The sequence below is a fragment of the Nerophis ophidion genome, linkage group LG23 (genome assembly GCF_033978795.1).
Source record: "Nerophis ophidion isolate RoL-2023_Sa linkage group LG23, RoL_Noph_v1.0, whole genome shotgun sequence".
Classification (NCBI taxonomy): Eukaryota; Metazoa; Chordata; class Actinopteri; order Syngnathiformes; family Syngnathidae; genus Nerophis; species Nerophis ophidion.
The window spans coordinates 13774494-13797143 of record NC_084633.1 but is presented as its reverse complement, the minus strand read 5'-3'; the positions used below and the strand labels follow the sequence as shown (position 1 = coordinate 13797143).

At 39.8% G+C, this 22650-nt stretch overlaps 1 protein-coding gene across 2 annotated transcripts in view; it reads left to right on the top strand.

Annotated features, from left to right (window-relative positions):
• sdk2a (sidekick cell adhesion molecule 2a) overlaps positions 1-22650 on the top strand; it is a 469329-nt gene that overhangs the window by 316117 nt on the left and 130562 nt on the right. For both annotated transcript variants that reach the window (XM_061884928.1, XM_061884927.1), the window contains exons 6-11: positions 13133-13244; positions 14641-14831; positions 16376-16459; positions 16563-16757; positions 18508-18624; positions 18695-18862. In XM_061884928.1, the coding sequence (XP_061740912.1) occupies positions 13133-13244; positions 14641-14831; positions 16376-16459; positions 16563-16757; positions 18508-18624; positions 18695-18862 (867 nt within the window). The remainder of the gene's footprint in view (positions 1-13132; positions 13245-14640; positions 14832-16375; positions 16460-16562; positions 16758-18507; positions 18625-18694; positions 18863-22650) is intronic.

Sequence of the window (22650 nt, the reverse complement as noted above, 5' to 3'; positions counted from 1 at the left end):
TTAGTAGCACGATACATTAAGATATATGCACTGTTTTATGCAAAACATAAGAAAACAGGAACAAGATTGTAGACCTGCGCAAGACTATAAAGCAGGGGTGTCAAACTCATTTTAGATGGGGGGCCACGTGGAGAAAAATATACTCCCGAGTGGGCCAGACTGGTAAAATCACAGCACGATAACTTTGAAATAAAGACAATTTCAGATTGTTTTCTTTGTTCAAAAATAGAACAAGCACATTCTGAACATGTTTCGTTAATGTGGCACGCGTTCAACTAAACACATTATAAATGCCGACGTGACACGGTACATTAAGTCATATGCACTGTTTTAAGCAAAAAAAACAAGATTGTAGACCTGCGCAAGACTTTAATGCAGGGTTGTCAAACTCATTTTAGAAAGGGGGCCGCATGGAGAACCATCTACTCCCAAGTGGGCCGGACTGGTAAAATCACGGCATGATAACTTAAAAATAAAGACAGCTTCAGACTGTTTTCTTTGTTTGAAAATAGAACAAGCACATTAATAGCACGATACATTAAGATATATGCACTGTTTTATGCAAATCATAAGAAAACAGGAACAAGATTGTAGACCTGCGCAAGACTATGACGCAGGGGTGTCAAACTCATTTTAAATCGGGGGCCACATGGAGAAAAATCTACTCCCGAGTGGGCCAGACTGGTAAAATCACGGCACGATAACTTAAAAATAAAGACAACTTCAGATCGTTTTCTTTGTTTAAAAATAGAACAAGCACATTAAGTTTGTGTTTCGTTAATGTGGCACGCGTTCAACTAAACACATTATAAATGCCGACATAACACAATAAGTTCAGTCATATGCACTGTCTTATGCTAAAAAGAAAACATCAACAAGATTGTAGACCTGCGTAAGACTATGATGCAGGGGTGTCAAACTCATTTTAAAATGCCGACTTGACACGATATATTAAGTCATATGCACTGTTTTATGCTAAACAAAAAATGACACAGGAACAAGATTGTAGACCTGCACAAGACTATAATGCAGGGGTGTCAAACTCATTTTAGATGGGGGCCCACAAGGAGAAACATCTTCTCCCGAGTGGGCCGGACTGGCAAAATCACGGCTTGATAACTTGAAAATAAAGACAACTTCAGATTATTTTCTTTGTATAAAAATAGAACAAGCACATTAAGACCGTGTTTCGTTACTACGGCACGCGTTCAACTAAACACATTATAAATGCCGACGTGACACGATACATTAAGTCATATGCACTGTTTTATACAAAAAAAAACCAAGATTGTCGACCTGCGCAAGACTTTAATGCAGGGTTGTCCAACTCATTTTAGATGGGAGGCCGCTTGGAGAAACATCTACTCCCAAGTGGGCCGGACTGGTAAAATCACGGCATGATAACTTAAAAATAAAGACATCTTCAGATTGTTTTCTTTTTTTTTAAATAGAACAAGCACATTAGTAGCACGATACATTAAGATATATGCACTGTTTTATGCAAAACATAAGAAAACAGGAACATGATTGTTGACCTGCTCAAGACTATGATGCAGGGGTGTCAAACTCATTTTAGATGGGGGGCCACGTGGAGAAAAATATACTCCCAAGTGGGCCAGACTGGTAAAATCACAGCACGATAACTTTGAAATAAAGAAAATTTCAGATTGTTTTCTTTGTTCAAAAATAGAACAAGCACATTCTGAACATGTTTCGTTAATGTGGCACGCGTTCAACTAAACACATTATAAATGCCGACGTGAAACAGTACATTAAGTCACATGCACCGTTTTATGCATCACAAAAAAAAACAAGATTGTAGTCCTGCACAAGACTTTAATGCAGGGTTGTCAAACTCATTTTAGAAAGGGGGCCGCATGGAGAACCATCTACTCCCAAGTGGGCCGGACTGGTAAAATCACGGCATGATAACTTAAAAATAAAGACATCTTCAGATTGTTTTCTTTGTTTAAAAATAGAACAAGCGAATTAGTAGCACGATACATTAAGATATATGCACTGTTTTATGCAAAACATAAGAAAACAGGAACAAGATTGTAGACCTGCGCAAGACTATAAAGCAGGGGTGTCAAACTCATTTTAGATGGGGGGCCACGTGGAGAAAAATATACTCCCGAGTGGGCCAGACTGGTAAAATCACAGCACGATAACTTTGAAATAAAGACAATTTCAGATTGTTTTCTTTGTTCAAAAATAGAACAAGCACATTCTGAACATGTTTCGTTAATGTGGCACGCGTTCAACTAAACACATTATAAATGCCGACGTGACACGGTACATTAAGTCATATGCACTGTTTTAAGCAAAAAAAACAAGATTGTAGACCTGCGCAAGACTTTAATGCAGGGTTGTCAAACTCATTTTAGAAAGGGGGCCGCATGGAGAACCATCTACTCCCAAGTGGGCCGGACTGGTAAAATCACGGCATGATAACTTAAAAATAAAGACAGCTTCAGACTGTTTTCTTTGTTTGAAAATAGAACAAGCACATTAGTAGCACGATACATTAAGATATATGCACTGTTTTATGCAAATCATAAGAAAACAGGAACAAGATTGTAGACCTGCGCAAGACTATGACGCAGGGGTGTCAAACTCATTTTAAATCGGGGGCCACATGGAGAAAAATCTACTCCCGAGTGGGCCAGACTGGTAAAATCACGGCACGATAACTTAAAAATAAAGACAACTTCAGATCGTTTTCTTTGTTTAAAAATAGAACAAGCACATTAAGTTTGTGTTTCGTTAATGTGGCACGCGTTCAACTAAACACATTATAAATGCCGACATAACACAATAAGTTCAGTCATATGCACTGTCTTATGCTAAAAAGAAAACATCAACAAGATTGTAGACCTGCGTAAGACTATGATGCAGGGGTGTCAAACTCATTTTAAAATGCCGACTTGACACGATATATTAAGTCATATGCACTGTTTTATGCTAAACAAAAAATGACACAGGAACAAGATTGTAGACCTGCACAAGACTATAATGCAGGGGTGTCAAACTCATTTTAGATGGGGGCCCACAAGGAGAAACATCTTCTCCCGAGTGGGCCGGACTGGCAAAATCACGGCTTGATAACTTGAAAATAAAGACAACTTCAGATTATTTTCTTTGTATAAAAATAGAACAAGCACATTAAGACCGTGTTTCGTTACTACGGCACGCGTTCAACTAAACACATTATAAATGCCGACGTGACACGATACATTAAGTCATGTGCACTGTTTTATACAAAAAAAAAACAAGATTGTCGACCTGCGCAAGACTTTAATGCAGGGTTGTCAAACTCATTTTAGATGGGAGGCCGCTTGGAGAAACATCTACTCCCAAGTGGGCCGGACTGGTAAAATCACGGCATGATAACTTAAAAATAAAGACATCTTCAGATTGTTTTCTTTTTTTTAAAATAGAACAAGCACATTAGTAGCACGATACATTAAGATATATGCACTGTTTTATGCAAAACATAAGAAAACAGGAATATGATTGTTGACCTGCTCAAGACTATGATGCAGGGGTGTCAAACTCATTTTAGATGGGGGGCCACGTGGAGAAAAATATACTCCCAAGTGGGCCAGACTGGTAAAATCACAGCACGATAACTTTGAAATAAAGAAAATTTCAGATTGTTTTCTTTGTTCAAAAATAGAACAAGCACATTCTGAACATGTTTCGTTAATGTGGCACGCGTTCAACTAAACACATTATAAATGCCGACGTGAAACAGTACATTAAGTCACATGCACCGTTTTATGCATCACAAAAAAAAACAAGATTGTAGTCCTGCACAAGACTTTAATGCAGGGTTGTCAAACTCATTTTAGAAAGGGGGCCGCATGGAGAACCATCTACTCCCAAGTGGGCCGGACTGGTAAAATCATGGCATGATAACTTAAAAATAAAGACAGCTTCAGACTGTTTTCTTTGTTTAAAAATAGAACAAGCGCATTAGTAGCACGATACATTAAGATATATGCACTGTTTTATGCAAAACATAAGAAAACACGAACAAGATTGTAGACCTGCGCAAGACTAAGACGCAGGGGTGTCAAACTCATTTTAAATCGGGGGCCACATGGAGAAAAATCTACTCCCGAGTGGGCCAGACTGGTAAAATCACAGCACGATAACTTAAAAATAAAGACAACTTCAGATCGTTTTCTTTGTTTAAAATTAGAACAAGCACATTAAGTTTGTGTTTCGTTAATGTGGCACGCGTTCAACTAAACACATTCTAAATGCCGACGTAACACAATAAGTTCAGTCATATTCACTGTTTTATGCTAAAAAGAAAACATCAACAAGATTGTAGACCTGCGTAAGACTATGATGTAGGGGTGTCAAACTCATTTTAAATCGGGGACCACATGGAGAAAAATCTACTCCCGAGTGGGCCAGACTGGTAAAATCACGGCACGATAACTTAAAATAAAGACAACTTCTGATTGTTTTCTTTGTTTAAAAATAGAACAAGCAAATTAAGGCTAAGTTTCGTTAATGTGGCACGCGTTCAACTAAACACATTAAAAATGCCGACTTGACACGATATATTAAGTCATATGCACTGTTTTATGCTAAACAAAAAATGACACAGGAACACGATTGTAGACCTGCACAAGACTATAATGCAGGGGTGTCAAACTCATTTTAGATGGGGGCCCACAAGGAGAAACATCTTCTCCCGAGTGGGCCGGACTGGCAAAATCACGGCTTGATAACTTGAAAATAAAGACAACTTCAGATTATTTTCTTTGTATAAAAATAGAACAAGCACATTAAGACCGTGTTTCGTTACTACGGCACGCGTTCAACTAAACACATTATAAATGCCGACGTGACATGATACATTAAGTCATATGCACTGTTTTATACAAAAAAAACCAAGATTGTCGACCTGCGCAAGACCTTAATGCAGGGTTGTCAAACTCATTTTAGATGGGGAGCCACATGGAGAACCATCTGTTCCCAAGTGGGCCGGACTGGTAAAATCACGGCATGATAACTTAAAAATAAAGACATCTTCAGATTGTTTTCTTTGTTTAAAAATAGAACAAGCACATTAGTAGCACGATACATTAAGATATATGCACTGTTTTATGCAAAACATAAGAAAACAGGAACAAGATTGTAGACCTGCGCAAGACTATGACGCAGGGGTGTCAAACTCATTTTAAATCGGGGGCCACGTGGAGAAAAATCCCGGACTAATAAAAATACAGCACGATAACTTTAAAATAACGACAATTTCAGATTGTTTTCTTTGTTCAAAAAAAGAACAAGCACATTCTGAACATGTTTCGTTAATGTGGCACGCGTTCAACTAAACACATTATAAATGCCGACGTGACACGATAAATTAAGTCATAGGCACTGTTATGCTAAAAAAAAAAATAACAACACAAGAAAAAGATTATAGACCTGCGCAAGACTATGATGCAGGGGTGTCAAACTCATTTTAAATCGGAGACCAGATGGAGAAAAATCTACTCCCAAGTGGGCCAGACTGGTAAAATCACGGCACGATAACTTAAAAATAAAGACAATTTCAGATTGTTTTCTTTGTTTAAAAATAGAACAAGCACATTCTGAACATGTTTCGTTAATGTGGCACGCGTTCAACTAAACATATTATAAATGCCAACATGACACAATAAATTAAGTCATATGCACTGTTTTATGCTAAAAAAAAAATAACACAGGAACAAGATTGTAGACACATTAAGACCGCATTTCGTTAATGTGGCACGTGTTCAACTAAACATAAATACCAACGTGACACGATTCATTAAGATATATGCACTGTTTTATGATAAACAAAAGAAAACAGGAACAAGATTGTAGACCTGCGCAAGTCAATAATACAGGGGTGTCAAACTCATTTTAAATCGGGGGCCCCATGGAGAAAAATCTACTCCCGAGCGGGCAGGACTGGTAAAATTCCTGCAAGATAACTTTAAAATAAAGACAACTTCAGATTTTTTTCTTTGTTTAAAAATAGAACAAGCATATTAAGGCCGTGTTTCGGTAATGTGGCACGCGTTCAACTAAACACATTCTAAATGTTGACGGGGCACGATAAATTCAGTCATATGCACTGTTTTTTGCTAAAAAGAAAACATCAACAAGATTGTAGACCTGCGTAAGACTATGATACAGGGGTGTCAAACTCATTTTAGATGGGGGCCACATGGAGAAAAATCCCGGACTAATAAAAATACAGCACGATAACTTTAAAATAACGACAATTTCAGATTGTTTTCTTTATTCAAAAAAAGAACAAGTACATTCTGAACATGTTTCGTTAATGTGGCACGCGTTCAACTAAACATAAATACCAACGTGACACGATTCATTAAGATATATGCACTGTTTTATGATAGGCTCTTTTATTAGCGACCAAAAGTTGCGAACTTTATCGTCAATGTTCTCTCCTAATTCCTTTCAGCAAAAATATGGCAATATCGTGAAATGATCAAATATGACACATAGAATGGACCTGCTATCCCCGTTTAAATAAGAAAATCTCATTTCAGTAGGCCTTTAACACCACATTGGATTAAAAAGTTAAACATTTTTGCGCATCATTTGTCCAGGTGGCAAATCAAAGAAGAGAAAGGCTATCACGATGCAGGTGAAATTAGAGATAATAAAGCGTTCTGAAAAGGGTGAGACGCAATTGATCTTTGCGAAAGCATTGTCTTGAAGCCATTTGACCGTAGGCACTATTGCGAAGGACAAAGCACGTATTCTCGAACATGTGAAAGGTTCAGCACCATGAAGGCCGCAGTGATTACTAAACAACCAAGTGGTCTCATCATCAAGATGGAAAAATTATTAGCGCTTTGGCTGGAAGACCAAACTCAGCGTCGTAAGCCCGTCGGTTTGATGCTGACTCAAGAAAAGGCCAAAAGTCTTTTTGAAAAGTTATAGGCTGAAAAAGGTCCCGAATACGAACGTAAAGAGTTTCCTGCCAGTCGTAGCTGGTTTCACCGTTTTAGGTCTCGTGTGGATTTACATAATATCAAAGTGCAAGGGGAAGCAGCAAGTGCGGATCATGCTGCAGCGAGTGACTTTCCTGATTCGTTGGCTGAAATAATTAGGGAGGGGGGATTACGGCGCTGAACAAGTATTCAACGTGGATGAAACAGGCTTATTTTGGAAGCGGCTGCCGGATCGTACGTACATCGCCAAGGACGATAAATCGCCGCCAGGACGTAAAGTGACTAAGGAGAGACTGGCGCTTTTGCTTGGAGGGAATGCAGCAGGAGACTGTTAACTTAAACCTTTGCTCGTTTACCAAGCTGAGAAGCCAAGGGCTTTAAAGGGGAACATTATCACAATTTCAGAAGGATTAAAACCAATAAAAATCATTTCCCAGTGGCTTATTTTATTTTTCAAAGTTTTTTTCTAAATTTTACCTATCGTGGAATATCACCGTCCATTTTCCTGTGACGTCATCCAGTGGTATATATGCTATCCAGGCGGATAGCACAGCAAGATATAGCGACATTAGCTCGGATTCAGACTCGGATTTCAGTGGTTTAAGCGATTCAACAGATTAAGCATGTATTGAAACGGATGAAATTTAAGAAGAAACTGAAGCTATTGAGCGAATAGCTATTGACGCTATTCGGCCATGTTTGCCTTAGCATCGCCGGTAAAATGTGCAGACCAACCGAACTGGACTTTCGCATCTCATGGAGCAACTTAAATCTGTCGATTGGTAAGTGTTTGTTTGGCATTAAATGTGGGTGGAGAGAAAGGCTGGATGCAAATATAGCTACAAATGTACATACAGCTAGCCTAAATAGCATGTTAGCATCGATTAGCATGCCGTGCTAGTCGATGCACATTCTACGTAAATCAACTTGAATCCGTCCCTGATCGTGTTGTTACACCCTCCGACAACACACCACCGAGGCACGATGTCTCCAAGGTACGGAAAACAGTCGAAAAAACGGAAAATAACAGAGCTGATTTGACTCGATGTCTCGATGTTTAAAATGTGTTTGAAAGGCATTTAATTCGCAAAAATTCACCCATTTAGAGTTCGGAAATCGGTTAAAAAAATATATGGTCTTTTTTCTGCAACATCAAGGTATATATTGACGCTTACATAGATCTGGTGATAATGTTCCCCTTTAAAGGGTATTTGGAAGGTTTCACTTCCAGTCATCTGGAAGTCCAACAAGAAGGCTTGGGTAACATTGACCGTCTTTGATTGGTTTGTCAATCATTTTGCACCCGAGGTTGAGAGACACTGCGCTGCAAAAAACATTCCTTTCGAGATTTTGTTAGTTCTTGACAATGGACCTGACCATCCTGCATTTCTAGAAGACTTTCATCATTTTTTTCCCCAAATACCACATCCCTTCTTCAGCCAACGGAACAAGGTGTGATTGCTTCTTTCAAAGCCTGCTATTTACGTAAGACGTACTCGAAGGCAGTCAAAGCAACCCAGGAACCAGATGGCAAGACCTTAAAGCAGGGGAGTCCAAACTTTTTCCACTGAGGGCCACACACTGAAAAATCAAAGCAAGCGGGGGCCATTTTCATAATTTTTATTTTAAAAACCAATACAATATATATATAAAAATATCCATTTGGGCCTCCACTCAGTTATGATCCCGGGGACCCCAAAGGGTTTTGGTCCAAAAAAATATTAAAAATGTGTCATTATTCAGTATTATTATTTTCATTATTATTCAAGTTTTAAATGTATAGATAAACATTAGGAAAAAAATGGAAAAAACACGAAATATGCAATATTTTCACCCAATAAATTTTTTTTTTGGTGGAATATTTGAGATTATATAATAATTGGAGCCTTAATTTTGGATTTTGATTCATTATTATTTTTTGAGCAGTGACACTTAAAAACAAACCACACTAAAATAATTGGGGATCCAAAAGTGTCCTGCTCAGTAAAGTGTTAAAAAATAAATTATATATATTTTTTTACCGTTTACTTTTAGCAAAATAATCTGGAGCTCAACTTCAGATCAATCCGTCAATTATTAGTTTTATTGTTGTTTATGTTTTTTGTTTGTTTTAGACCCTTCTTTAAAAAAACAAAACAGCTAATTTTTTTTATATGGCAAAATACAAAATATGCAACATTGTCCCCCAAAAATATTTCAAAGTTGAATATTTAATGTGACATAATCGAAGCCTTGAATAGGTCAATAATTCAAAATGAAATTAATTTGGATTCATTATTTATTTTTATTTTTTTTAAGAAAGAAATAGCCTGCATGGCAGCTTTGTGTTATAAGAGTAAGCATTGCAACAATTTATTGTTACATTTCACCTGTTTACTCTTTTATACCACTTTTTATGTTTTTTATTTTTTTCAATTGCATTGTTAAAATGCGCCGTGGGGCCGTTAAAAAATAACCCGCCGGCCGCAAATGGCCCCAGGGCCGCACTTTGGACACCCCTGCCTTAAATGAATGGTGGCGGTGGTACAACATCTATGAAGCTGTCAAGAAGATTGTTGATGCATGGGATGAGGTTAAGAATTCTGATATGAATGTGTGATTAGTTTTATACACCAAAATTCATAATTTCCTTATTCTTATTCTTCTTCTTCTCCAGATTCTGGCGCACTCTACCATCCACATGTTTCACCCCATTCAAAACGTTCCACTTTCAAACCTATTCAGGAGTTGCGGGCTTTCCCTTGATTAATTCCAAAAAAATCCCAGATTTCCCAGAATTCCACGTTTTCAGGGACATTTTTCCCATTAAAAATGAATTGGCCATTTTTCAAACTTCTGCCATTTCCACATTTTTCAACCTATTCAAACCATTCACCCTTCAACAGATTCCACCATTATGGAAATTCAAACTTTGTCTTTTCCAACTTCCAAAGAATTTCAGGATTTCCAAAGCCCTATTTCCACTCTTTTTTCTAGCGACTACTCCTTCCACATTTTTCAACGCATTTCAATGTCAAAACATTCCTCTTAATCAGAACTGATGCAATTCCGGGTTTTCCGGAAATTTCGTATTACCATTTCTCATTTCAACATGTTATTACTTACACATTTCTCCACCGATTTAAAAAAAAAAAATTAAAACCAACCATTTCAACTCATTCAGACCATTCAAGTGTTGTTGTTTTTTTTCCCCCCAAAAATATGATGCAATCCCCGCTCATGTTAACTACCGAACCATAACTTAAAAAGGTTGGCTGAACAGCTATTAAGGTACGACGCCATCGGCGGCCATTTTAACTACAGAATTGTAACTTAAAAGGGTTGCCTGAACAGCTAATAAAGTACGACGCAATCGACGCCCATGATAACTATGGAACCGTAACTTAAAAGGGTTGGTTGAACAGCTTTTAAGGTACGACGAAATCGGCACCCATGTTTACTATCGAATCATAACCTGGGATCGGTATAGCTCGTTTGGTAGAGTGGCCGTGCCAGCAACTTGAGGGTTGCAGGTTCTATCCCTGCTTCCGCCATCCTAGTCACTGCCGTTGTGTCCTTGGGCAAGACACTTTACCCACCTGCTCCTAGTGCCCCCAACACTGGTTTAAATGTAAAAGATAGATATTGGGTTTCACTATGTAAAGTGCGTTGAGTCACTAGAGAAAGGCGCTATATAAATATAGACGAAAGAAACTTAAAAGGGTTGGCTGAACAATTATAAGGCAGGGTGCTTTTCCACTTATTACAGATAATTCATTAACAATTCAGCTCTTTGTAGTTGTACATATAATCAGGTGTCAACTTCTACAATTTCTCATATGAATTAGTTTGAATGATAAAACAAGTCATGACATTTCCAAGTCTAAGGCTTTTGTCTAAAGCTGTTAGTTTGCTTGACTGTCAGAGACTTTTTGCAGGGCCAAACAAAATCACCAGTCTATGGTAAATTCGGTATGCATTGTCACCTTTTAGCAAAATTTTGTTTTAATCCATTGCTTTAACATGTTTACTAACTGGGAGACTGACGCATGCATTTAGCTTTTTGACACACCATCCTGACTCATGGTTTCAACATTTGGTTCTTCTTAAAAGTGTATTAAATTACTTTGAACTTTCTGCAACAATTGGCCTTCCCAATGTAAAGCGATTGGAGACAATTTTGAGATAGCGCTATAGTAATATCAGACAAGTGCTGCTTTGACTCTTTGTCTTGTTGTTAAACTTGCACGTGAACTTCTTTTTGGACAATTTTGCAGCCGAATACGCCAAATTCATATTCATGACAGGCCAACGTATGACCCAAAGTCATATAACTTGGTTTCTTGCGCAATCGGCGCCCATGTTAACTATCAAAACGTGACTTAAAAGGGTTGGCTGAACAGCAACAGTATTAAGGCACAACGCAAAGTTTATACCAAAATGGATAAATGGATGATACAGCAGAGGATTGGGAGAAACCAAAATAGAACGTTTTGGTATAAAGTCAACTCGTCGTGTTTGGAGGAAGAAGAATACTGAGTTGCATCCCAAGAACACCATACCTACTGTGAAGCATGGGGGTGGAAACATCATGCTTTGGGGCTGTTTTTCTGCTAAGGGCACAGGACGATTGATCCGTGTTAAGGAAAGAATGAATGGGTCCATGTATCGTGAGATTTTGAGCCAAAACCTCCTTCCATCAGTGAGAGCTTTGAATGGTTGACCAAATACTTACTTTCCACCATAATTTACAAATAAATAATTAAAAATTCTAACAATGTGAATTCCGCGGGGGGGGGGGGGGTGGTTGCTGCTAGCGGGGTGTATAAAATAGTCAGGAATTGTCATGAATACAAAGGATTATGGGTATTTGTTGTGTTGCGTTTATGTTGTGTTACTGTGAGGATGTTCTCCCGAAATGTGTTTGTCGTTCTTAATTGGTGTGGCTTCACAGCGTGGCGCATATTACTAAGAGTGTTAAAATTGTTTATATCACAACCATTAGTGTACTCTGTGTCACCCAGTATGCTTTGCAGTCGTGTGCGTGTTGCCGCGTAAGCCACACACAACATGATACTGGACTGACAAGCAGATCGTACATGTTGTAGTAGGCGACAAATCCAATACTTATATGGGTGACTACCGGCAGTCATTCAGGAGAATAATAGCGTCTCTTATTGTCTTCTTCGCTTTATGACACGGGTCTTGAATGGCAAAGGATACTGATCACAGAACCATGCATATCAAATATTTCCGGATGGTTCAACCGCCACCCGCCCGAATCTAATTAAAATCTATTTTTTCGTCATGTCAACCGCCCGACCCGCGGTTTATCCGCGGATGAGACCGCAAACCGCGCATCTCTAGTACCTATGATGAAAATTACAGACCTCTGTCATCATTTTAAGTGGGAGAACTTGCACAATCGGTGGCTGACTAAATACTTTTTTGCCCCACTGTATATAGTATTGTAGTATTTTTAGAATGTGCCGCTGGCCATTAAAAAATTAGCTGCCGACCACAAATGTCCCCCCAGGCAGCACTTTGGACACCCCTTCTCTATATCCAAAAAAGTAAGGAGAAATAACAATAATGTAGCTGAGATAGGCGCCAGCGCCCCCCGCGACCCCGAAAGGGAATAAGCGGTAGAAAATGGATGGATGGATGGATGTTAAAAAAAAAACATTTTTACAAAGCTTATGCTACCTTTTAACATAAAATGTGCCCCTGCTGGCGGTCCCTCAGAGGCGGCGCCTTAAGGGCGGTGCTGGCTGGCACTCAGGGGAGGTTCTGGAAAATGAGATGAGATTGGAAGAGAGATCACTGATTGAGGGCAGTGAATCGATGGTCGGTCGGAGGCTCGCTGAATGCGGCTGAGTGATGGTGCTGCATTTAATCGTCTCCTGTGTTTGTCTCAATTATGCTACATAATGGCTTTTAACACCTGGCCTAACACTGCGCTCAGGAAATGCTGCGAGCACGACAACGAGGACGAGGAGGAGTAGGAGGAGAGAAAAAGGACTCCAAAGCAAAGACAGGGGTTGTTAATAGCTGCTGGGAATAGCGACTAAATGTCAGGCTGCATGTTTGTAGTCATGCTCACTGGTGCACGGCTGACGCATGAATATGTTGTATAGATTTTTACCTGTGTGTGTTTGTGTGTGTGTGTGTGTGTGTGGTAGATGTGGGAGGACCTGCAGACCCCATCGCCCCCTTCATAATCATCCCCCCAAAGAACACCAGCGTGACTATGGGGAGGAACGAGGCCATCTTGGAGTGCATCGCCAACGCCAGGTAGCTGCAAAGACTTTTTTTTTTTTTTTTTTTTTTTTTAAACACCAAATATAGGTCAAAATATGCTCTGCAGGTACATTTTCGGTTTTCTTTTTAGTGTGGTCCAAGTCGTCCTCTTTTTGTTTTTAATTTTGTTTCTAGAACATGCCGCAGGCCTAAAAAAAACAAGGAGCCCAAAAAAAGTTCAACACCAGACCTTAAAACCTTAAAAATATAGTAATTCAAGTACAAAACCCAAAACCATTGAAGTATGCATATTGTGTAAATGGTAAATAAAAATAGAATACAATGATTTGCAAATCATTTTCAACGTACATTCAATTGAATAGACTGCAAAGACAAAATACTTTTAATACTTTTAATATTTTTTGCAATTATTAGTTCATTTGGAATTTGATGCCTGCAACATGTTTCAAGAAAGCTGGCACTAGTAGCAAAAAAGACTGAGAAAGTTGAGGAATGCTCATCAAACACTTATTTGGAACATCCCACAGGTGGATAGGCTAATTAGGAACAGGCGGGTGCCATGATTGGGTATAAAAGCAGCTTCCGTGAAATGCTCAGTCATTCACAAACCAGGATGGGGTAAGGGTCACCACATTGTAAACAAATGCGTGAGAAAATTGTCCAACAGTTAAAGAACAACATTTCTCAGCGAGCTATTGCAAGGAATTTAGGGATTTCACCATCTTTGTTCCCTAACATCATCAAAAGGTTCAGAGAATCTGGAGAAATTACTGCACATAATGTCCATATTACGGACCTTTGACCCCTCAGGCAGTACTGCATCAAAAACCGACATCAATGTGTAAAGGATATCACCACATGGGCTCAAGAGCACTTCAGAAAGCCACTGTCAGTAACTACAGTTGGTCGCTACATCTGTAAGTGCAAGTTAAAACTCTACTGTGCAAAGAGAAAGCCATTTATCAACAACACCCAGAAATGCAGCCGGCTTCACTGGGCCCGAGCTCCTCTAAGATGGACTGATGCAAAGTGGAAAAGTGTTCTGTGGTCTGACGAGTCCAAATTTGTCTTTGCAGTCTATTCAATTGAATGTAAGTTGAAAAAGATTTGCAAATCATTGTATTCTGTTTTTATTGGCCATTTACACAACTTGCCAACTTCACTGGTTTTGTGTTTTGTAATTTAACAACAAAAAATATTTGTGTCCATCTCTAGTGGTTCTTTTTTTTTCCTCCTTTGATTCAAGGCTTCCTGTCCTGCCTCATACGTCCTGAATGCTGACTACTACCCTGCATTCAAAGGCGTAATCAGGATGACGGATGTATCACTTGGCTCTCTCAATAGTCCCTAACCTTGAAACTGAATGGGAATCTGAAAAAAAAAAAAAAAAAAGTTTAAAATGTAACTTTTTCCTGACTTTTTCTGGCAGGCCGCTGGTCAAGATGAGCATCACTTGGAGGAAAGATGGCGCGGTGGTCAACACGGGTATCAGAGATTTCGGCCGTAGACTGGTCATCAGTCAGCCAAAGGTCAGCGACAGCGGTTACTACCAGTGTGAGGCGTCGCTTCGCAGCAGCAGCGTGCCGTCGGTCACCGCCGGTGCTTTCCTGCAAGTGCTAGGTGAATATAAGACGACTATGTTGACATTATTTCATACATTTACTTGACTCTTTAGCAAAATTTGCACAATACTATTTGGAATGTTCACTTGATTGGTTGTAACATACTGAGTTTTTTTTTTATGTCATAAAGGTTTATTTTTTTATTGATACATATTTTCATTGTGATTGTGTGACTTTTTATTTTTATATTAGCACTTTAAGAATTTTTTTTATTTCTTTTCAAATTAAAACTTTTTTCTCACAATATTCTGACATAATTCTTGTCAAGTGACATTTTTCTAACTTGCAGCTTTTTTCAAAAACATTAAAATAATAATAATATATTTATACTATATATATATATATATATATATATATATATATATGTGTGTGTATAAAATATATATTTATTTAGTAAATATATGCACACTATATAGTGTATAATGGCCCCGCGTAGAAAATGGATGGATAATTGTATATATGTATTATTTATACAGTATATATGTATAAAATAAATACATGTTTGTATAATAATATAATTGAATTTAATCTTGTAAAATTAAAAACAGTTCTCATAATATTCTTGTATAATTATTTAAAAAAAAAAAACTGTTTGACTATTTTCCACAATATATTTTACTCTTTATTAAATGCTTTCTCATCAAACACTTTGTCATACATGTCTTACATAGATCTCAAAAAATGATAGCTTTTTCCCTCACAATATTGCAACTTTTTTTCATTAAAAAATAGAATTGTTTTAAGAATGGATCTAGCTTTAATCTTGTTATAATGCATTCTTTTTGGATGTTGTGTAAAAAAGTTTTGTCAAAATATTCTTCCATATTTTTTTTACATCTGTAAGTGCAAGTAAAACTCTACTTTGCAAAGCGAAAGCCATTTATCAACAAAATCCAAAAACGCTGCCGGCTTTGCTGGGCCCGTGCTCATCTAAGATGGACTGATGCAAAGTGGAAAAGTGCTCTGTGGTCTGACGAGCCCACATTTCAAATTGTTTTTGGAAACTCTGGATGTCGTGAACGAAGAGGAAAAGAGGAAAATAACCATCCAGACTGCTGGAGGTGCAAAGTTCAAAAGTCAGCATCTGTGATGGTATGGGGGTGTATTAGTGCCCAAGACATGGGTAACTTACATATATGTGAAGGCACCATTAATGCTGAAAGGTACATACAGGATTTTGAGCAAAATGTGTTTCCATCCAAGCAACGTTATCATGGACGCCCCTGCTTATTTCAGCAAGGTTGCTGCCATTAAATTCTAAGTTGATGATTATTTGCAAAAAAAAAATGAAGTTTCTCAGTTTGAACATTAAATATCTTGTCTTTGCAGTCCATTCAATTGAATATAAGTTGAAAAGGATTTGCGATTCATTGTATTCTGTTTTTATTTAAGAATTACACAACGTGCCAACTTCACTGGTTTTGGGTTGTGCAATATGATACTATTCATTTTTCTACATGTAGTATTATGATTGCCATTCAATCTTTTAAAGATGTTGCTATCTCACCGCTTGCTTTTTTTATCCTCCCCCCCCCCTGCCAGAATATCCTCTGTTTGTAAAAGAGCCACCAAGTCACATCACAGCTGAGATGGAGAAGGTGGTGGACATCCCTTGTCAGGCTAGAGGTCAGTGCTCTTTTTTTTTTCTCGCCTGCTGTGTGAGAGAAAGGAGGGAAAAAAAGTATTGAAAGTGACTTTTGTGTGTGTGTGTGTGTGTGTGTGTGTGCAGGCACACCTCAGCCAGACATCGTGTGGTACAAGGATGCTGTGCCCATCAGCCCGGTGAAGATCCCCAGGTACAAAGTTCTGGTGGGAGGCAGCCTGCAAATCAATGGCCTTCTGCCCGATGACACGGGAATGTTCCAGTGCTTCGCTCGCAATCTCGCCGGGGAGCTCCAGACCAACACCTACCTTGCTGTCACCAGTGCGTCCCCTCAAAGGGCTACTTAAAGGCCTACTGAAATGAGATTTTCTTCTTTAAAAGGGGATAGCAGGTCCATTTTATGTGTCATACTTGATCATTTTGCGATATTGCCCTATTTTTGCTGTAAGGATTTAGTAGAGAACATCGACGATAAAGTTCGCAACTTTTGGTCGCTAATAAAAAGGCCTTGCCTGTACTGGAAGTAGCAGACGATGTGCATGTGACGTCACAGATTGTAGGGCTCCTCACATCCTCACATTGTTTACAATCATGGCCACCAGCAGCGAGAGCGATTCGGACAGAGAAAGCGACGATTTCCCCATTAATTTGAGCAAGGATGAAAGATTCGTGGATGAGGAAAGTGAGAGTGAAGGACTAGAAAGAAAAAAAAAACAGACAAGGGCAGTGTGAGCGTTTCAGATGTATTTAGACACATTTACTAGGATAATTCTGGAAAATCCCTTATCTGCTTATTGTGTTACTAGTGTTTTAGTGAGATTATTTGGTCGTACCTGTACAACCTGAAAGTCGAGGGGGTGTGGCCACGGGTGTGGTGACCGCCAGTGTCTCCGAGGGAAGCCACGTTTCTCGACGAGGCGAAGGCAGCCGGTTCGGGCCGGGCTGAGATTTTTTTTTAATTTCCTTTTTTCTCCACGGTGGATGTATCCGATGGTCGGGGGCGGCCGGTGGGAGGAGGCAAGAGAGTCCGCAGCTAATAATAATAATAATAATGGATTAGATTGATATCGCGCTTTTCTATTGTTAGATACTCAAAGCGCTCACAGAGAAGTGGGAACCCATCATTCATTCACACCTGGTGGTGGTAAGCTACATCTGCAGCCACAGCTGCCCTGGGGTAGACTGACGGTAGCGTGGCTGCCAGTTAGCGCCCACGGCCCCTCCGACCACCACCTATCATTCATTCATCATTCATTCACCAGTGTGAGCGGCACCGGGGGCAAAGGTGAAGTGTCCTGCACAAGGACACAATGGCAGCGAATTGGATGTCAACAGGTGGGAAGCGAACCTGCAACCCTCAGGTTTCTGTCACGGCCGCTCTACCCACTACGCCATGCCGCCCCTGAGGATGAATGACGCAAACTTTCCGCTCATGTCTACGGTAAGAGCCGACTTATTACCACCATTTTCTCACCGAAACCTGCCGGTTGACATGTGGTAGGGAACCATGTTCGCTTGACCGCTCGGTTCCATAGTAAAGCTTCACCGTCATCTTTCGGGAATGTAAACAAGGAAACACCGGCTTTGTTTGTGTGGCTAAAGGCGGCCGCAACACATCGCTTCCCACCTACATCTTTCTTCTTTGACGTCTCCATTATTAATTGAACAAATTACAGAAGATTCAGCAACACAGATGTCCAGAATACTGTGTAATTATGCGATTAAAGCAGACGACTTATAGCTGGGATAGGTGCTTGACCAAAATGTCCGCTACAATCCGTGACGTCACACGCACGCGTCATCATACCGCGAAGTTTTCAGCAGGATAATTCACGCGAAATTTAAAATTGCAATTTAGTAAACTAAAAAGGCTGTATTGGCATGTGTTGCAATGTTAAGATTTCATCATTGATATATAAACTATCAGACTGCGTGGTCGCTAGTAGTGGGTTTCAGTAGGCCTTTAAATCTCTCTCTCCTTCCATCCTTAAATCACCCGGTCTTTGTTGTGCAGTCTCTTAAATCCGCCGTCGTCATCACTTGCGCTCTACCTGATTGTGCGTCCTCTCAGGCATCGCTCCCAACATCACCGCCGGCCCCGCTGACAGCGCCGTGATTGACAGCATGTCAATCATCATGCACTGCGAGACCTCCGGAGCACCGCGCCCAGCCATCACCTGGCAAAAAGGTGCAAAATGACTCAAAATGATGGGACTTTTTTCTCTATATTTCGGTTTACTTATCCACCCGTCTCGCAGGCGAACGTGTCCTGGCCAGCGGCTCGGTCCAGTTGCCCAGGTTCACCCTGCTGGAGTCGGGCAGCTTGCTCATCAGTCCGTCGCACCTCTCCGACGCCGGCACCTACACCTGCATGGCCAGCAACTCTCGAGGCATCGATGAAGCGTCTGCAGACCTTGTGGTGTGGGGTGAGCGAACACACTTTTTTTTTCCCATACCTGTGTTCTTTATCGTAGTGTGGTGGATTGGCCCGGAGCTTAAACAGCAAACAAAGTGGTTTTAGTACAAAAGGTTTATTTACCCATTTTCAAAAGTACAAGTTGGATTGAATTGGGCGGCATAGCTCAGTTGGTAGAGTGGCCATGCCAGCAACTTGAGGGTTGCAGGTTCGATTCCCGCTTCCGCCATCCTAGTCACTGCCGTTGTGTCCTTGGGCAAGACACTTTACCCACCTGCTCCCAGTGCCACCCACACTGGTTTAAATGTAACTTAGATATTGGGTTTCACTATGTAAAGCGCTTTGAGTCACTTGAGAAAAGCGCTATATAAATATAATTCACTTCACAATTGCCGATGCAAACAGACAGCATCCTCCGAAGGATCCAGAATCAAGCAAAATCATGCAAATCATATCAAATATTGGTATTCTGGCTTTTTATATGTTTCCCTCATGTGTTAAGGTCTTGTTTTTTTGCAACTGCTTGCTCCACGACATCCTTGAGTCCCCTCAGTCATAACAAACAATCAAAACATTTTGTAGAATGGTTAGAGCGACCACAAATTCAATTTTCCCCTACTTTTGATCCTTTGGTTCTGAATAAGAAAAAAAGAAAAGAGCAGACCTCTTAAGGCTTTTTGACAGATTTTCTTTTAGGACTTCAACAGACACAAAATATGGTATAAAAGTCAGAAATTCCACTATAGTAGCTTTATCCTTTATCAAAATACAACAACTTTATTCACGGTAGATGATATGTATTAAAATGCAGTGGCGGGCCGGGCGTTTCCCACCTAGGCCTTCAGTGATCGCCAAGTTTCATGTTTTATTCGTCACATGCAGAGTACACCAAAATGAAATGTTTTTTTCCATGCTCTTCAGATATTGCGTACAGCTGGGATCCAAACACTAGTTGCAGAATCTACAAACCAACGTTTCCATATGAGTTGGGAAATTGTGTTGGAAGTAAATATAAACGGAATACAACGACTTGCAAATCCTTTTCAACCCATATTCAGTTGAATACACTACAAAGCCAAGATGTTTGATGTTGCAAACAATAATTAACTTAGAATTTCATGGCTCCAACCCGTGCCGAAGTAGTTGGGAAAGGGCATGTTCACCACTATGTTACATCACCTTTTCTTTTAACAACACTCAATAAACGTTTGGGAACTGAGGAAACTAAATGTTGAAGCTTTGAAAGTGGAATTCTTTCCCATTCTTGTGTTGCTGGCATCAAATTCTAAAGTTAATGATTATTTGCAAAAATATATATATATGTTGTCTTTGTAGTGCATTCAATTGAATATGGGTTAAAAATGATTTGCAAATCATTGTATTCAGTTTATATCTGCATCCAACACAATTTCCCAACTCATATGGAAACGGGGTTTGTAATAGACTAAATACCAAAAATACAAACATTTGAATAGCTCTGATGTACATTAATTACAAGACAATAAGTTACAGTAGTTATGGTAGAGGTATCAGTACAAGTAGAAGCACCGTAGTCAAATACAGTACCAGTGTCAACATCGAATTGTATAACAGTATATACAATATAGGAATACAAATATTAAGGTGTCTACAGTTTTTTGGCAGTTGAGTAGAGACAGTAGTTTGAACAAAGGTAATGGAACAGTATGACTTCTTTATACTCTTGTTTTTACATTATTTACAGTCATTGAATGAACAGTAGTTTGGTAACTACAGTGGTAAGTGAAGTGATTTCAATGACTACCTCTCAAAATACCATCATTTAAGTCATCACATGACCATTGCTGGAGAAATACTATACAGGAACACATTTACGCCCTACTGGGCATTGAGACACATCAACAGTATGCAAAACGGGTTATTTTCTGGCGCATTTAACAATCTATTAAAACGCATCAGCAATTAAAACATATACCGTCAATTTCTCTGCTTGGCTTATGCAACTTCCGGTCAATAAAAGCATCAAGGGTTGGAATTGGGGGTTAAATTACCAAAAATGATTCCCGGGCGCGGCCACCGCTGCTGCTCACCGCTCCCCTCACCTCCCAGGGGGTGATCAAGGGGCATGGGTCAAACGCAGAGAATAATTTCGCCACACCATGTGTGTGTGTGACAATCATTGGTACTTTAACTTTAACTTTAGTTGCGGAATCTACAAACCAACATTTCCATATGAGTTGGGAGATTGTGTTCGATGTAAATATAAACGGAATACAATGATCTACAAATCATTTTCAACCTGTATTCAATTGAATGCACTACAAAGACAAGATATTTGATGTTAAAACTCCATCCATCCATCTTCTTCCGCTTATCCGAGGTCGGGTCCCGGGGGCAGCAGCCTAAGCAGGGAAGCCCAGACTTCCCTCTCCCCAGCCACTTCGTCCAGCTCTTCCCGGGGGATCCCGAGGCGTTCCCAGGCCAGCCGGGAGACATAGTCTTCCCAAGGTGTCCTGGGTCTTCCCCGTGGCCTCCTACCAGTTGGACGTGCCCTAAACACCTCCCTATGGAGGCGTTTGGGTGGCATCCTGACCAGATGCCCGAGCCACCTCATCTGGCTCCTCTGGATGTGGAGGAGCAGCGGCTTTACTTTGAGTTTCTCCCGGATGACAAGAGCTTCTCACCCTATCTCTAAGGGAGAGACCTGGAAACTCATTTCGGACGCTTGTACCCGGGATCTTATCCTTTCGGTCATGACCCAAAGCTCATGGCCATAGGTGAGGATGGGAACGTAGATCGACCGGTAAATTGAGAGCTTTGCCTTCCGGCTCAGCTCCTTAGTCACCGCAACGGATCGGTACAACGTCCGCATTACTGAAGACGCTGCACCGATCCGCCTGTCGATCTGATGATCCACTCTTCCCCCACTCGTGAACAAGACTCCTAGGTACTTGAACTCCTCCACTTGGGGCAGGGTCTCCTCCCCAACCCGGGGATGGGACTCCACCTTTTTCCGGGCAGGGTCTCCTCCCCAACCCGGAGATGGCACTCCACCTTTTTCCGGGCAATAACCATGGACTCGGACTTAGAGGTGCTGATTCTCATTTTGGTCGCTTCACACTCGCCTGCGAACCGAGTTAAAACTCATAATTTTTTTTTTTTTTTCGCAAATAATAATTAACTTAGAATTTCATGGCTGCAATACGACTACTTGAACAGGTGCGGTAGAAAACGGATGGATGGATGGATTGAAATGCATGAGAATGTTTTATATTTTGAACGTTATTTTTAAGACTGTGATTACCAATGTCAACTAAGATTTATCTTAGAGCAGGGGTGTCAAACTCAAATACAGAGTGGGCCAAAATTTTAAACGGAACAAAGCCGCCGGCCAAGGTTGAACAAATTAACCTTTTAATAGGGACACAAACAAGTTTGGCATTAAATATTGAACAAGCAAGGCTTATATAACTTTAGTGACATGCAAAATGCAGTTTCAAATAATAATAATAAAATAATTAAAAAAATATCAATGGCATATCAAATAAAATTTAAATAAAAATGTTATGACTTTTTTTCTATTTGCAACCTTCTGAGGGAAATATAAATTTTTTTCCACAAATTTGAAAATAAAATAATAATAATGAATGAACCAAACATTCAAGCCTTGAAGTAGCAAGAGAAAATGCATGAATAAAACATTAGTTATTGGTCAGTTTGCTGGAAGTTTCCCGAAAGAGTTAGTGCTGCAAGGGGTTCTGGGTATTTGTTCTGTTGTGTTACGGTGCAGATGTTCACCCGAAATGTGTTTGTCATTCT